Raw genomic sequence first — 16,738 nt, forward strand, 5'->3', positions numbered from 1 at the left:
TATACATACATATATATATATACATATATATATATACATATATATATATACATATATATATATATATATATATATATATATATATATATATATATATATATATATATATATATATATATATATATATATATATATATATATATACATATATATACATATATATACATATACATACATATACATACATATACATACATATACATACATATACATACATATACATACATATACATATACATATACACATACACATACACATACATATACACATACACATACATATACATATACACATACACATACACATACACATACACATACACGTACATATACATATATGCACTAAACAAAACAAAGGTAGATAGACTATGTATGGAAAAGCTTTTATTCGTTGAAAACAATGTCATAACTGTATTTTTTTAGTAAGGCTTTTTTTATTAAGACACAACATGGTTTTTTGGTAAAATAAAAAACGACATAGTATAGTAAGGCTTAAAAATGGCTTAGTATAGTAAGGCTTAAAAACGACATAGTATAGTAAGGCTTTTTCTCTGAAAAAACGACATAGTATAGTAAGGCTTAAAAATGACTTAGTATAGTAAGGCTTAAAAACGACATAGTATAGTAAGGCTTTTTCTCTGAAAAAAACGACATAGTATAGTAAGGCTTTTTCTCTGAAAAAAACGAAAGAGTATAGTCAGGCTTTTTCTCTGAAAAAACGACTTAGTATACTAAGGCTTAAAAATGACTTAGTATAGTAAGGCTTAAAAACGACATAGTATAGTAAGGCTTTTTCTCTGAAAAAACGACATAGTATAGTAAGGCTTTTTCTCTGAAAAAACGACATAGTATATTAAGGCTTAAAAATGACTTAGTATACTAAGGCTTAAAAACGACATAGTATAGTAAGGCTTTTTCTCTGAAAAAAACGACATAGTATAGTAAGGCTTTTACTCTGAAAAAACGACATAGTATAGTAAGGCTTAAAAATGACTTAGTATACTAAGGCTTTTTCTCTAAAAAACGACATAGTATAGTAAGGCTTTAAAAACGACATAGTATAGTAAGGCTTAAAAACGACATAGTATAGTAAGGCTTTTTCTCTGAAAAAACGACATAGTATATTAAGGCTTAAAAATGACTTAGTATACTAAGGCTTAAAAACGACATAGTATAGTAAGGCTTTTTCTCTGAAAAAACGACATAGTATAGTAAGGCTTAAAAATGACTTAGTATACTAAGGCTTAAAAACGACATAGTATAGTAAAGCTTTTACTCTGAAAAAACGACATAGTATAGTAAGGCTTAAAAATGACTTAGTATACTAAGGCTTAAAAATGACTTAGTATACTAAGGCTTAAAAATGACTTAGTATACTAAGGCTTAAAAATGACTTAGTATACTAAGGCTTAAAAACGACATAGTATAGTAAGGCTTTTTTTTCTGAAAAAATGACATAGTATAGTAAGGCTTAAAAATGACTTAGTATACTAAGGCTTAAAAACGACATAGTATAGTAAAGCTTTTACTCTGAAAAAACGACTTAGTATAGTAAGGCTTAAAAATGACTTAGTATACTAAGGCTTAAAAATGACTTAGTATACTAAGGCTTAAAAATGACTTAGTATACTAAGGCTTAAAAACGACATAGTATAGTAAGGCTTTTTCTCTAAAAAACGACATAGCATAGTAAGGCTTAAAAACGACATAGTATAGTAAGGCTTTTTCTCTGAAAAAACGACATAGTATATTAAGGCTTAAAAATGACTTAGTATACTAAGGCTTAAAAACGACATAGTATAGTAAGGCTTTTTCTCTGAAAAAACGACATAGTATAGTAAGGCTTAAAAATGACTTAGTATACTAAGGCTTAAAAACGACATAGTATAGTAAAGCTTTTACTCTGAAAAAACGACATAGTCTGGTAAGGCTTAAAAATGACTTAGTATACTAAGGCTTAAAAATGACTTAGTATACTAAGGCTTAAAAATGACTTAGTATACTAAGGCTTAAAAACGACATAGTATAGTAAGGCTTTTTCTCTAAAAAACGACATAGTATAGTAAGGCTTTTTCTCTAAAAAACGACATAGTATAGTAAGGCTTTTTCTCTGAAAAAACGACATAGTATATTAAGGCTTAAAAATGACTTAGTATACTAAGGCTTAAAAACGACATAGTATAGTAAGGCTTTTTCTCTGAAAAAACGACATAGTATAGTAAGGCTTTTTCTCTGAAAAAAACGACATAGTATAGTAAGGCTTAAAAATGACTTAGTATAGTAAGCCTTAAAAACGACATAGTTTAGTAAGCCTTTTTCTCTGAAAAAAACGACATAGTATAGTAAGGCTTTTTCTCTGAAAAAAACGACATAGTATAGTAAGGCTTTTTCTCTGAAAAAACGACATTGTATAGTAAGGCTTTTTCTCTGAAAAAATGACATAGTATAGTAAGGCTTAAAAATGACTTAGTATAGTAAGGCTTAAAAACGACATAGTATAGTAAGGCTTTTTCTCTGAAAAAACGACATAGTATAGTAAGGCTTAAAAATGACTGAGTATACTAAGGCTTAAAAACGACATAGTATAGTAAGGCTTTTTCTCTAAAAAACGACATAGTATAGTAAGGCTTAAAAAATGACTTAGTATAGTAAGGCTTAAAAACGACATAGTATAGTAAGGCTTTTTCTCTGAAAGAATGACATAGTATAGTAAGGCTTAAAAATGACTTAGTATAGTAAGGCTTTTTCTCTGAAAGAATGACATAGTATAGTAAGGCTTAAAAATGACTTAGTATAGTAAGGCTTAAAATGACTTAGTATACTAAGGCTTAAAAACGACATAGTATAGTAAGGCTTTTTCTCTAAAAAACGACATAGTATAGTAAGGTTTAAAAATGACTTAGTATAGTAAGGCTTAAAAACGACATAGTATAGTAAGGCTTTTTCTCTGAAAAAAACGACATAGTATAGTAAGGCTTTTTCTCTGAAAAAAACGAAAGAGTATAGTCAGGCTTTTTCTCTGAAAAAACGACTTAGTATACTAAGGCTTAAAAATGACTTAGTATACTAAGGCTTAAAAACGACATAGTATAGTAAGGCTTTTTCTCTGAAAAAAACGACATAGTATAGTAAGGCTTTTTCTCTGAAAAAAACGAAAGAGTATAGTCAGGCTTTTTCTCTGAAAAAACGACTTAGTATACTAAGGCTTAAAAATGACTTAGTATAGTAAGGCTTAAAAACGACATAGTATAGTAAGGCTTTTTCTCTGAAAAAACGACATAGTATAGTAAGGCTTTTTCTCTGAAAAAACGACATAGTATATTAAGGCTTAAAAATGACTTAGTATACTAAGGCTTAAAAACGACATAGTATAGTAAGGCTTTTTCTCTGAAAAAAACGACATAGTATAGTAAGGCTTTTACTCTGAAAAAACGACATAGTATAGTAAGGCTTAAAAATGACTTAGTATACTAAGGCTTTTTCTCTAAAAAACGACATAGTATAGTAAGGCTTAAAAACGACATAGTATAGTAAGGCTTAAAAACGACATAGTATACTAAGGCTTAAAAACGACATAGTATAGTAAGGCTTTTTCTCTGAAAAAACGACATAGTATAGTAAGGCTTAAAAATGACTTAGTATACTAAGGCTTAAAAACGACATAGTATAGTAAAGCTTTTACTCTGAAAAAACGACATAGTATAGTAAGGCTTAAAAATGACTTAGTATACTAAGGCTTAAAAATGACTTAGTATACTAAGGCTTAAAAATGACTTAGTATACTAAGGCTTAAAAACGACATAGTATAGTAAGGCTTTTTCTCTAAAAAACGACATAGTATAGTAAGGCTTAAAAACGACATAGTATAGTAAGGATTTTTCTCTGAAAAAACGACATAGTAAATTAAGGCTTAAAAATGACTTAGTATACTAAGGCTTAAAAACGACATAGTATAGTAAGGCTTTTTCTCTGAAAAAAACGACATAGTATAGTAAGGCTTTTACTCTGAAAAAACGACATAGTATAGTAAGGCTTAAAAATGACTTAGTATACTAAGGCTTTTTCTCTAAAAAACGACATAGTATAGTAAGGCTTAAAAACGACATAGTATAGTAAGGCTTTTTCTCTGAAAAAACGACATAGTATATTAAGGCTTAAAAATGACTTAGTATACTAAGGCTTAAAAACGACATAGTATAGTAAGGCTTTTTCTCTGAAAAAAATGACAGAGTATAGTAAGAAAACAAAAACTGGAACCCCACAGAACAGCAAAGCACAAAGTACAAAGCAACTCAAAGTAAATGTAATCATCAAATCATTAAAACATAAAAGCAGCAAAACACAAAATGAAGTTGTCTCTGTCAAAACACTCAAATGATTACAAGGAAAACTGTGGTCACTTGGTGGTGTAGTGGTTAACTCACCTGTCTCCCGTCCGGGAGACCTGGGTTCGATTCCCGGTTGATACACTTTTTCACTTAGTTGTTTCTTTGGACTTCTTCTCTGGAAACTCAAATGATTACAAAGAAAAGTGTAGTCACTTGGTTGGCGCAGAGGTTAGATCACAGGACTCCCGTCCGGGAGACCTGGGTTCGATCCCTGGTCGAGACACTTTTTCACTTAGTTGTTTCTTTGGACTTCTTCTTAATAAACTCAAATGATTACAAAGAAAAGTGTAGTCACTTGGTTGGCGCAGAGGTTAGATCACAGGACTCCCATCTGGGAGACCTGGGTTCGATTCCCGGTCAAGACACTTTTTCACTTAGTTGTTTCTTTGGACTTCTTCTCAAGAAACTCAAATGATTACAAAGAAAAGTGTAGTCACTTGGTTGGCGCAGAGGTTAGATCACTGGACTCCCGTCTGGGGGACATGGGTTCGATTCCCGGTCGGCACACATTTTCACTTAGTTGTTTCTTTGGACTTCTTGGAAAGACACTCAAATGATTACAAAGAAAAGTGTAGTCACTTGGTTGGCGCAGAGGTTAGATCACTGGACTCCCGTCCAGGGGACATGGGTTCGATTCCCGGTCGGCACACATTTTCACTTAGTTGTTTCTGTGTACTTCTTGGAAAGACACTCAAATGATTACAAAGAAAAGTGTAGTCACTTGGTTGGCGCAGAGGTTAGTTCACTGGACTCCCATGTGGGAGACCTGGGTTCGAATCCCGCTGTCGTTTGGCTGAAATTGGAATTGGAAAGAAGAATTGGTCAATGGAAAAAGAAGAAGGACAAAAAAAAAAGAAAAAAACTTTTTAATTTATATTAAACACTTAGTCATACTTTTCAGCAAAAGGTTATATTCCGAACTGCCTTCGGCAGTTCGGAAGACAGTTGAAGGACCTGTCTGTGCGAAAGGCGTTCTCGGGTCGGCCTTCGGCCGACCCTCGACCGCTTGCTTGGTCAGTGAACCGCCGACACCGGGAAGCGAACTCACGTTCTCTCGGTGCAAAGGCGAGTGTGCAACCCACTACACCAACTCGTGCCCCACTTATACATAGGTGTTGAAACGTTTTATCCTAGGAAATGGGGTGAAACACTTAGTCATTTTTTTGACAAAATGCTTCATCCACCACTGAATACTTATACACTTAAACACTTAGGCATTAGAACTTATACTTTTAACTGAATAATATTGGGAAAATCTTTGCCTGCACCGGGATTTGAACCCAGGACCTCATAGGCGACAGACTGATGACTTAGCCACTGGGCCACCACCCAGTGAGAGAAAGCAGTAGTACTTGTACTTTTAGCTCATTCATTTGCCTGAATATTATTGGGAAAATCTTTGCAAGCACTTGGGATTGAACCCAAGACCAAAGAAGTGGGAAACTGATGATTTATCCCCTGGGCCATCACTCTTCAAGATTAAGCAATAGTATTTGTTGTGTTGTCCCTTTTCACTCCCAAATCATACTTAGTACTTTATTGTACCTTCAAGTGGGAAAAGTTAGATGAGTTTAATTTTTTTTCTTAAAAAACGACATAGTATAGTTAGGCTTAGAAATGACATAGTATAGTTAGGCTTAGAAATGACATAGTATAGTAAGGCTTAAAAAAACGGCATATTCATTGTGTGCACTAAGGGGCCCACCCACATTAAACTTCGACTGCCCAAGTATTTTCGGTAAGAGGGTGCTCGACTCATTTGACTAAGTGTATTAGCCACCTCCCTAAAAAGTATGGTCCTGCCCACTCGGTTTTTATTTGATCTGAAAAGTGAGAAATTGGAGGAGGTGGAGATTCCAACCGTTTACCTTTTGTATGGTAAGTTGGTGCTTGACTATTGAGGCCAAGTCAGCCACCTGGTGAAATCGACATCCTACATCACCGCCATCTGCAGGTGAGTCTAAGGAAAACAAAATAAAATACATTTTCTGCACAGCACCATCAATGTCTCTTTTCAACTTACTTTTCTGTCTTCAGGTGTCTTCGCCCTCCACAGTTTGGGAAACCTTTTCGTTGGAAGACTGTCCATCCCACAAGTCATCCATTTTTGCCATTGTCACTAATCTGAAAAAATAAAAATAAAAGTTGACAGCAATGTATCTCTTGCTCTATTATGTGACCTTGACTTTGATTTATAAGGAGAATAAATAATTCTAAAATGTTTTAGGAAAACTATGCACACTAGGGGGATTTTCTAAACCATTCAACCAATCTTATTGAAATTCAATGTGTTATTGCCAATTGATAGATTTTAACATTAGGTGAATAGGAATTTAATGACTATTATTTAGGCACTGCCTTTTCGTTTTATGACAAATGGTCTATATCAGGGGTGTCAAACTCCCTTTGGTCTGCGGGCTAAATACAGCTTAATTTGAGATCAAGCGGGCCGGACCAGTAAACCCATTGCAAAATTACATAGAACTAACAATAAGCCCACTTTTTTCCTTTGGATTAGTCACTAATACTAATAATTAGTGCAAAGAATGGGTAAATTATCAAAATGTTTATTAACAGAATTTTCCTTTTAGATTATGAACAATATATTATGAATAAGAGAATAACATAAGAACATCTATAAATGTCAATTCATGTTGTCTGCACGTACTAAAACACTGCGCCCCCTAGCCGGATCCGGCCTGCGGGCCGTATGTTTGACACCACCGGTCTATATAAAAGAATTTCGAAATGGAAAAGTCATCATTGAGCTGTCTTTTCTGTCCGATCTTTGAAACGATTAAAAAACACCACACGCAATTCGATTTGGAGAAATTATAATGGAAGTGGAACTATATCTTTACAGAAGCTTGCAATGTAGAAAACGGGAGAATTTCTTACCTTTTCGGCATGCGTCGAGTACACAAAAATCCGCCAACGTAAAAAACAACAACTTCTTGGTGGACTTATGTTCATGTTCTTTAACAAACAGGTCTTGGTTGGAGCCGACCCAAATTAGGCCGTTTAGATCATGCGATTAAAAACCTAAAAAGACGTTTACAAACAAAACATGCGGGTCAACAAAACTTTTTTTCCATTGTCTTTTCCGGTCCGTTCACTTCCGGCTCACAAATATGACGCCATTTCAGGGAACGCCCTCGATTTTGTTCCCTTTTTTTTAATATAATACTATACATATTAACATTTTTGCTGATGTGAGAAATCCTAACGAAGCTTTTTTGACTGACATTTCGTATATTTAATGAGTATACTAAAAAGACAAATACTTGTTAAAAGCACACACAGAAGTTTAATGAATTAAAAGAATGAAAGTTTGGTAAACAATGTGTCCGTGGCACTACATACATTCAGCATCATTTTGGGACTCATTTGAATTCAATCCCACAATCACGTCCTTTCGACAAGAGAAGCAAAAATCTTTTTACAACATTGTATGGTTTACATGAACATATTTATGTATATAATAGCAAATAGGATACGAGTCTTACTGATTGAGTGAAATTACATCTCAATATAGCACAAGCCCCACTAAAATGGCTACCAAGAAGTTGTACTTGCACACTAAGAGACGTGAACTGATGGATGCCAAGAAGAATATAAATCACATTCCAGGAAATGTGTGCTTTCATGAGGAGCACACTTAGGAGTATCGAGAGCCTCCTAACGATTTCACCATTGCCAGAATCACAATCCCACAACAGGATTTGATGTGATCCATTCTAAACTAAAGGACAGCTAGGAGTTACGACTTTATCAATAAGCATATGTAATATCTGTACACATTTATACATTCAGCTATGTGCCTATTGCAATTGGCACCTCACGAAAATGTGAACATTTTTTTAATACCACCCCAAAAATGTCTTTATTGTGAGTGCATGGTTGTATTCTTGAACCAACACAACTCATGCTTGGAACAGCAGCTCATATAGCATGTAAACTCCATTTTTAATCTTTTTTCTCATTTCTGAAAATACCAGGAAAATTGCAATGCACGCTCAGAACATTGCGATACTCATCTCATTTCTTTCTGAACCGCATTATCCTCATTAGGGCCGCGGGCGGTGCTGGAGCCTATCCCAGCTGACTCCTGAATTGGTGGCCAGCCAATCGCAGGGCACAAGGATACAGACAACCATGCACTCTCCCACCCATACCTTTGGGCAATTTAGAGTGTCCAATCAGCCTACCATGCATGTTTTTGGAATGTGGGAGGAAATTGAAGTACCCGGAGGAAAACCCACGCAGGCAACATGCAAACTACACACATATTGACATGAACTGGATTTGAACCCGGGAGCTAAGAGCTGTGAGGCCGACGTGTTAACCACTTGCAACAGCGGGCAGCCCACATTGCAGTACAAAAAAAAAAAATAAAAAAAATTGCGAAAAGTTGCGAACACAAGCTGAGGCGTTGAATGGGGTGTAATATTCACATGAAAGACAACATATACAATATTTCAAGATAGAGTCATATACAACGTATACAGGTGCATTGCAAAACATTGGAACATGGTGTAAGGTTTTTATTTCAGTAGCTCGATTAAAAAAGTGGAACTTTTTTCCATTTCTCATTTTGATAAGAACAACCTGTGGCTCATATAAGAACAAAATTCACCACTCCAAAAAAAAAAATAAACTATTGGTTCAAAAAGGCTTTTAATTTAGGCAGGATTAGACCGATTTTTCTTTGTTTGTATTATCATAAGCTTGAAGGTTTGATTTGAATAGCCAAATCAATAATTTCCTTGATATTCCAATTGTTTTAATCGAGTGTGTTATTATTTGCTATGACAAAATTTGGGATAAAAATCCAAGGTTTTGCCTTTTACCTTCAACATTCGACTTAAAATAGAAAAATACTATTAAAAACGGCAAAAGAAATACAAATATATATATATATATATATTAGAATCTGTTAGGCATTTCTATATAAACGGGAGTGTTTTGTATTGTAAAGGTTACATTGTGGAATCAGCTATAATAAAAATAAGAAATTAATATGATTCAACAAAAATCAACAAAACAAAAAACAATGATTTACAAAGGTTTATGTCTCCTCTTGCTTCTATTCTGTGGAAATAAAGGATTTGGCACCCTTTTTCTGGAAGAAAGGGGCTAAGCATATTAGGTAACTTAACAAAAACTCATGTATTTAAGTCACTCATCCGTTCTCAATTATGTGCCACTCGAACTTCTTACTCCGTGTATGCGTGTATGTGTGTGTAATAAACAAAGAATTACCTGTCAGGTGACACTTAGCTTGCCCAATGGTCCAGCTCTCTTCTTTAAATACCCCACACTGTCCTCACTGCTCTTTTAGGGGTGTATTTCAGGGGGCATCCCAGGAGCCTTTTAATTTGCCTCACCGTGATCCTGCTGCTCACAAAGCACGTGTCCTATTTTACAAGCATCAGAGTCCTTAATATATAGATAGAGGTTTTATATATACTCTTTTAGAATCTCTTTTTTTCCGTCGTGTTCTAGGCGGCACAGGCCATGCAGCCACACTTGATGCTTTTCTCCACCTCCTCAGTGAAAGAGGTGCCATCACTGCACTCAAAGGTATATTTCCGGCGTTTCATCCGCTGGCTGGCGCAGCAGGCGCCATTCTCGCATGCGCCGGTGCACTCCACCCAGGACACAGTGCGCGTCGTCTGGCAGATGGCGTAACCCCGTTGCACTTGGTAGAAATCCCGCATCGGCTCGCCCCGGCATGCTGACTCTGGAGCGACAATCAACACCAACCACATTTTACCCACACTTCAACAAAAATCACAATCTAACATCCTGATTTCCATTAAAATATGTTTGGGATTACATACTTGTCAACGTTTGCATTTGTTCAGTATTTATTGTTTCAAATTGTGTATGCTGAATAATAAATTTTGCACAGGACTTTTTTTTAAAGTATGTTTTTTGTAAAACCGATCTTGTTTTACCTATTTCCACTCTAATTTGGCAGACAAAAACATAATCGTCGACCGCAATTATTGTCATGCTTTAAGCATGCTATGCGCATGTGCCTCAGTCACTTCCGCCCTTTTTACTATACAAATATAGCACGTCAGCAAGCAATGTATTAAGACAGTCACGCTGTCAGCATCATACAGCAACATCTACAGAATCTTGAATTTAGTGCATACAAAAGGTGCGCCGACTGCTCGGGCAATACGTCTACTTGGGCAAATTTTTAGACTTAAGTGCGCCCTATGTGAGTAAATAGGTGCCACATTGCATTTCTATGGTTAATTGTCACATAATAAGGGGAATTGTAATCATTCAGAAGGGGACAAATTGGCCGAGGTTGACTGGTATGAGATAAGAATACAGTAATACCTTATTTATCGGGGTTAATTAGTTCCAAGACCTGCCGCAATAGGTGAATAACCACAATGTAGGCGCAGTGTTTTTATAGTGTCTATTTTCTATCATTTTGACTTTTAAAACCTATGTACTATTATTTAACTCCCAAATGTAGACACTGTCCACTAGTGGCTGGTGAAATATTCTACAATTGCCTTTTGTCCTCCCATATCATGTTTGTATTATTGTTCCTACACTATAATCGTTTCAAATATATTTGGCGGATCCAAGCTACCATGTGGTTAAGGTATTACTACAAATCAATGGTTAAAATGAAGTCTACATTAGTCTGTTCACATGTCATTTTTTTAAAGCTAAACACACAAAACAGGGTAAGTAATGTAGAAAAATTTAACAACCACCATCAATTCACAGAAACGAGTGTAGGTCTTGTATCATACCTGCGTCACAGAGCTCGCCGGTGTAGCCATTCTCACAGTGACAATAGGCATCCCCCGTGTCCGAGATCTGGCAGCGGCCGTGCTTGCAGGACAGCTGGCGGCAGGGGTTGAAAAGCTCTCCCTGCTGATTGCACAGTGCACCGCGGTAGCCTTCGACACACTCGCAGCGATACGACTGAGTGTCAAGCGGGATGCACCGACCGTGGACGCACCTACAAACAAGTCTCTCTTGTAATGTACATCACGACCAAAGTCATTGGAAGTAGTGAAATGAAATGTTTAACCAGAAAGGTCGCAAGAGAAACTTTCTATGCATATGACATACTTGCTGCCCTGACAGGGGTTAGTTGCGGGCTGGTCGCACTGCGGTCCGGCCCAGCCCGGTTGGCAGTGGCACACGGGCCCTTGGAGACCGTCGGGCTGGCAGATGCCATGTACGCAATAGATCTTTTTGCAGGGCTCGCAGCCTGGTACTACGCCGGGCTTCATCTGGGTCTTTGTGAAGTCTTGTAGCTCGTTATTGATGTAGAGATTCTGGATGCAGCCGTGGAAGCTGGAGCTGTTCTGGATCTGCCACAAGCGGAAGGCACCTGGGTGCATGCCCACAGGCATTCCTAGGAGAGGTCAAAAGGTGGTTAGATGGGTGACAGTTGGTAAGAACCAGCCACAGACAGACAGCTAACACAGGGAAGGTAGGAGTGAAATGGAGGAAAGGCTTTTCAAGTGTGTGTGCCATAACTGCAGTATGCATACTTAATTATTGTACTGTGCCGTTGTAACCAGATTAGAGTGTCCTTGATTTACGAAATTTTCAAGATATCCAACCAGAAGGTTTTTTTGTTCAACAAATTTGAAAATAATTGAATAAAAGGGTTGTAACTCCATTTCCATATCTTTAAGCTTATGTTACACATTGAACTCACAAAAGTTTCAGCATGTACTGTATGCACTGCGAGACACAGCACCCTTGAAAGAAAGGCGAGTAGCTCAGATGAAATTATTTTTGGTTCTGATATTGAATGACATAAACACATAAAACACATTTGAAACCAGTTCTCATGACAATTTTCTTGCAGTAGTTATTTTTGCATTCAGATTAAACTGATTGGTGCTTAACCTTTAGGAGGAAAATCCAATTGGCATTTAATAAACAATACCTGGCCATCTCTAAAACACTTTTGAATGATACCGTGAGAAAAATAATGGACACCTTGTCAAAAAGTTGGGTTTTTTAGAAGGACACTTCTAACGTTAAAACAATTTATAAAAGAAAATTTAAATATTACACAAGTTAGGCAAAGACTTTAAGAAAATTATGTGGAACGAAAAAGGGATTCTATCCTGTTCTGCCGTGCCGTACTAGTTCTCTCTAGTGGTAGAAGACATAATAACTGCATAATTACAGTAAAATCACATTGAGCCTGGCTTAATTTGATTTTAAATATTATAGGTATTATTTTGTACTGGAACCAACTATTTTTGAGGGACAAGCCACTGTACTAAAGGCTGAAATAGTGCTCCAATTTTGAGGTTTAAAGGGTGTCATGAGTGGCCAAGTTGCTTAGAATGATGAGGGGAGGGGCTTTTGGTTGCGGTGGTGGGGTCTGGAGGGGGAGGGAGGTGATCGACAGTAGTGTAGTAGTTTAGAGTGCCTGAAGAGGAGGGAGGTGTGTTCTGGAGAGGGCCCCTACCCCCCACGTATAGTGGAGCCTCCCGCTCTGGCCGCACCGCTCCGAAGCTGTCCATGGTGGTGGGGAGACCCCCGTCAATAGACAGGTTCACCATCTGGTCCAATGTGACAAGTTCCACTGTGTGGAACTGACCGTCATTGATGGTCTCGGCACTGGTGGGGAAACGGAAATGAGGTTTTGATTTCTGAACTGTTCGTCGATGATGTCGCACGAAGAAGTAGCTGACCTGTAGATAGCGTGGCCAGGCTGGCTTCCTGGGTCGTAGCTGACCTTTACGTGACCTTGGTATAACTCCACGGCAATGTGATCATTGTCTCCGTTGTACAAGAGAATACCGTTGTCTTCTGCCGTGGACACCTGCACAGACAAAAGGCATTGAGGGTCAAACAAAACAAGAAATGGAGAATGACATTGGAACATGTGAAGAATACATTCAATATTTTGAGGGTAATGATGTATTAGAAGAATTAAGAAGTTGGGCTATTTAGTGAAAATGTTTACCAAGTTAAAGTAATAATCTCCGCAAATGTCCTACTATATTGAGAATAAAAATCATGGGTGCAGCGAGTGGTTAGCGCGTTGGATACACAGCTCTGGGGTTCTGGGTTCAAACTATTTAAAATATATCATTACTTTTTTATCATTAATGATAAAAGCAAAGAGATTTTTTATTTTTTTATTTTGTGAGCCATTCATTTTCTAAAGTTTTTACGTTGGGGCATTTTACATCAAATATCCAGGAAATTTTGTGAAAAAACAAAAAAATCATAAAAACAAATGTAAAAGTAGAGCATCCTGGTGTTTACCTGCAGTGTGATGTTGGCTTGCGGCCAGTTCTTGAGGTCAGAAAGCAGCAGGTAAGAGTCTCGGTCCACAAAGTTGACGCTGACCAGCTTCTCACAGCGCGGCCCGCCAAATTCTGGGGGACACTGACAGAGAGCGCGTCCCCCCCTCTCCACACAGGAGGCACCATTCTGACAGTCAGCCAGCTCACACAGTGACACCAGCGAAGGAGGAACCTCACACAACTGACCACTGAAGAAACAGGACAGACCATTATGTAGCTATACATAGAGTTGTACTGTTGTGGATTGTGGTTATTACTCAAATGGTACAGATTGTCATTGGCGTCTAACATTTGGCAGACATTTCCTTTTTTAATCCTCACCTGTAACCTTCCTGACACTGGCACATATATCCATTCAGCTCGTCCACACACTCCGCTCCGTTCTGACAGCGATGTTCCTGGCAGTCATCATAGTCCACGCTGCAGTCATCACCCACATAACCAGAAGCGCAGACACACCTGATGTGCGCAAAACCCAACATTTGAGTGATGTGCCAACACTTTCAAATCATCTTTTAGAGCACATACTTGGGCCCAGAGGAGGTGATGAGGCAGGTAGACTGATGTTGGCAGGGGCTTCGTCCTGGGGCGCACACATCTTCCATTTCCTCACACATTTCCCCTACAGAACATATAATTTGGAATATTAAATGCAACAGTCTGTAGCCATACAGTGCCGACCTGGGCGTCATGGTACCTGTGTAGTATGGGGGACAAAAACAAGTGTAATTGTTGACGCCATCAACGCAGGTGGCACCGTTTTCACAGTCGTTATCCTCGCAGTCGTCGATGTTGGTCTGGCAGGAGGGACCCTCAAAACCCAGTGGGCATGTGCAGCTACGATAAACCCATACAGATATTTCCATGTGTTGTCAGTGTTATTATTTTACCGGATTATATTTAAGCACTCACCTGTATTGCCCTTCTTCGTCATCAGTCACCTGACATCGCCCTCCATTGGCACAAGGGTTGCTCACACAGGCATTCAGAGCCGTTTCACAGTTCTTCCCCTGTGATGAGAATCCCCAGACAAATTGACAAGATTGCGACGTCACCTTTGCATAAGTTAAAGTACAGTGACTGACCTTAAATCCAGGAGCACAGCTGCACCTGTAGATGTCAACCGGGTCAGTGCGACACACGCCTTGGTTCTGACACGGGCCGGACAGACACGGGTTACACTTGGCCAGCACCATTGTGTCCACCTCACCTATGCGAATGGAAATATGGGAAGCCGGTGTTGGAGACAATAACGACATTTCAAGAGATAGAAAATACGTGTTCACACCATGTAAGATGACTCGCTCAGTTTAGCTTGTATTTACAGTTTCTTTTTAAATGAATTATGTAAATTAGGATCAACAAGTTATTATCTATTTGTCATACCCTTCAAACTAATCATTATTTTAGTATGAGGTTAGCACAGGTTAATGACTGACTTGCAGGTATTTAAAAAACGCCTGTCACATAAAATGATGTACGTTTGTTTGTCCGGCATAGTAATTTTTTATTTTTATTTTACTTTAGTTTGGTCATATTTCATACATTAGTTTTGAGCAATTTACTGAATAACACCCCCGGCATCCCTTGTGAGGATAAGCTTGTTCAGAAAATGAATGAATAATTATACTTGTTCAATATAAAAATGGGATGACAATAAGAAAATATGCAATACAGCTCACCTGTGCATTCAAACTTCTTTGCCGGCGTGGTTAGAAGCAATTTTCCTTCCAGACCACGCGGACCAGCACAGCGGGCGATACCAGGCTCTTTGTATCCGGTCTTCACCCAATCAGATAACCAGCGTAGACGGCAGTCGCAGTGCAGTGGGTTGGCGCCAATTGCTCTGAGAAGAGGAAATAGTCTTTCAACATTAAGTAAGAACTACATACAATACAATATGATCATCTCAATACATTTATTTTAATACTTGACTAGTACTAGTACTTATTCTAACTTGCTCAAGTATGTGTAATAACGTTGACGACCAGCTGGTGTCTCCCTACACTTTTAATGCAGAAATCAGGAGACTGATAGCAAACCCAATTTTACACGTCATAAAGTTATTAAAGTTAGAAATTTTAATGATTATTACTTGGTATAAACTAAAATGTGCAGATGAAATGCTCATTTGAATTTTGAATTGACATTAAAATGTCAATGAATTATTCCACTTGAAGAAAGCTATTCATTATTTAATAAAAGAAGTTTTGATGAAATTTTAGGGCCACAGAAACTGTAATAAGATCTTTAACTTTTGTTTGCCTCTTTGTGTAGGATGAGTAAGATGATTGTTTCCCATCTATGCCAACATGTGACTACGAGACGCTCGTAAGCGCTTAAGTCACAGAGCGATCAATGCGGACTATGTCCTCACACTCAATCGATACACCTCCATTATGGCGGCGCACAGGCTCATCTTTCAGGCCGTGCCAATAGCTGACACCTGACATCTGCAAACAAGGATGCAACTTGACCAGGAGCAAAGATCACGGGCCTCCCGCTTTCTAACCTCTTCAGCATGTCGCTCATCTCTCTTCACTCATCCTGATAAGTCTATTGATCAGGACTGACGTGTATTAAAAAAAAAAAATGCAGACATAAATAAACACACCGATCTGTGTGGACCATATGAACAAATGTGTGTTTTGGAGATAGAGATGTGACAGTGAAGGGGTCTGTGCGGCGCTTTAACCGCAGCACACCCAATTAGAGTAAGAGGAGTGAGTTTGAGCCCACCAAAGAGCTACAGACTGGCCACTGTGTGCCACACTGCTGCCTGAAAGCATATGTATACATGACTGTGTGTGTGTGTGTGGGTGTATGAGTGCAGATGCTATGAGATAAGCTGTTGAATACAGCAAGCGTGTGTGTGTGTGAGAGAGAAACTTACAAGTGAGAAAGAGATGCCACGTCACCAAAGATGCCATCAGGAAGCTCTGAGATTTCGTTGCCATGGAGAGACCTAAGCAGGACAAGTGTGAGAAAGTCAGAGAGAAATTATCCATCACATAAAAATGTATCCAC

The 16,738-nt window shown here is 37.9% G+C and overlaps 1 protein-coding gene and 1 long non-coding RNA gene across 10 annotated transcripts in view; both read right to left on the reverse strand.

Annotated features, from left to right (window-relative positions):
* Positions 1-4,256: 4,256 nt before the first annotated feature.
* Positions 4,257-7,497, reverse strand: LOC144205388 (uncharacterized). Of its 3 annotated transcripts, XR_013328070.1 has the most exons (5): positions 7,287-7,497; positions 6,412-6,512; positions 6,257-6,348; positions 5,283-5,518; positions 4,257-5,181 (listed from the first exon to the last, which is right to left on the reverse strand). It is a non-coding gene; the product is annotated as an uncharacterized LOC144205388 (long non-coding RNA). The 3 variants fall into 3 exon arrangements; XR_013328069.1 differs by lacking the exon at positions 5,283-5,518; XR_013328068.1 differs by having other exon boundaries at positions 4,257-5,518.
* A 172-nt stretch (positions 7,498-7,669) lies between these two features.
* slit1a (slit homolog 1a (Drosophila)) overlaps positions 7,670-16,738 on the reverse strand; it is a 74,357-nt gene continuing 65,288 nt past the window's right edge. For 2 of the 7 annotated variants that reach the window (XM_077729594.1, XM_077729593.1), the window contains 13 exons: positions 16,605-16,676; positions 15,394-15,557; positions 14,797-14,921; positions 14,624-14,721; positions 14,409-14,548; positions 14,240-14,333; positions 14,033-14,170; positions 13,671-13,899; positions 13,091-13,221; positions 12,865-13,016; positions 11,499-11,787; positions 11,174-11,385; positions 7,670-10,131 (listed from right to left, as the gene is read on the reverse strand). In XM_077729594.1, coding sequence (XP_077585720.1) covers positions 9,890-10,131; positions 11,174-11,385; positions 11,499-11,787; positions 12,865-13,016; positions 13,091-13,221; positions 13,671-13,899; positions 14,033-14,170; positions 14,240-14,333; positions 14,409-14,548; positions 14,624-14,721; positions 14,797-14,921; positions 15,394-15,557; positions 16,605-16,676 — 2,086 coding nt within the window. In that variant the 3' untranslated portion in view covers positions 7,670-9,889. Of the gene's footprint in view, positions 10,132-11,173; positions 11,386-11,498; positions 11,788-12,825; positions 13,017-13,090; positions 13,222-13,670; positions 13,900-14,032; positions 14,171-14,239; positions 14,549-14,623; positions 14,722-14,796; positions 14,922-15,393; positions 15,558-16,604; positions 16,677-16,738 lie in introns of all 7 variants that reach the window. The other 5 variants (XM_077729592.1, XM_077729591.1, XM_077729589.1 and 2 more) reach the window with 3 other exon arrangements.

The sequence above is a fragment of the Stigmatopora nigra genome, chromosome 12 (assembly GCF_051989575.1).
Source record: "Stigmatopora nigra isolate UIUO_SnigA chromosome 12, RoL_Snig_1.1, whole genome shotgun sequence".
In the NCBI taxonomy this organism is placed as follows: domain Eukaryota; kingdom Metazoa; phylum Chordata; class Actinopteri; order Syngnathiformes; family Syngnathidae; genus Stigmatopora; species Stigmatopora nigra.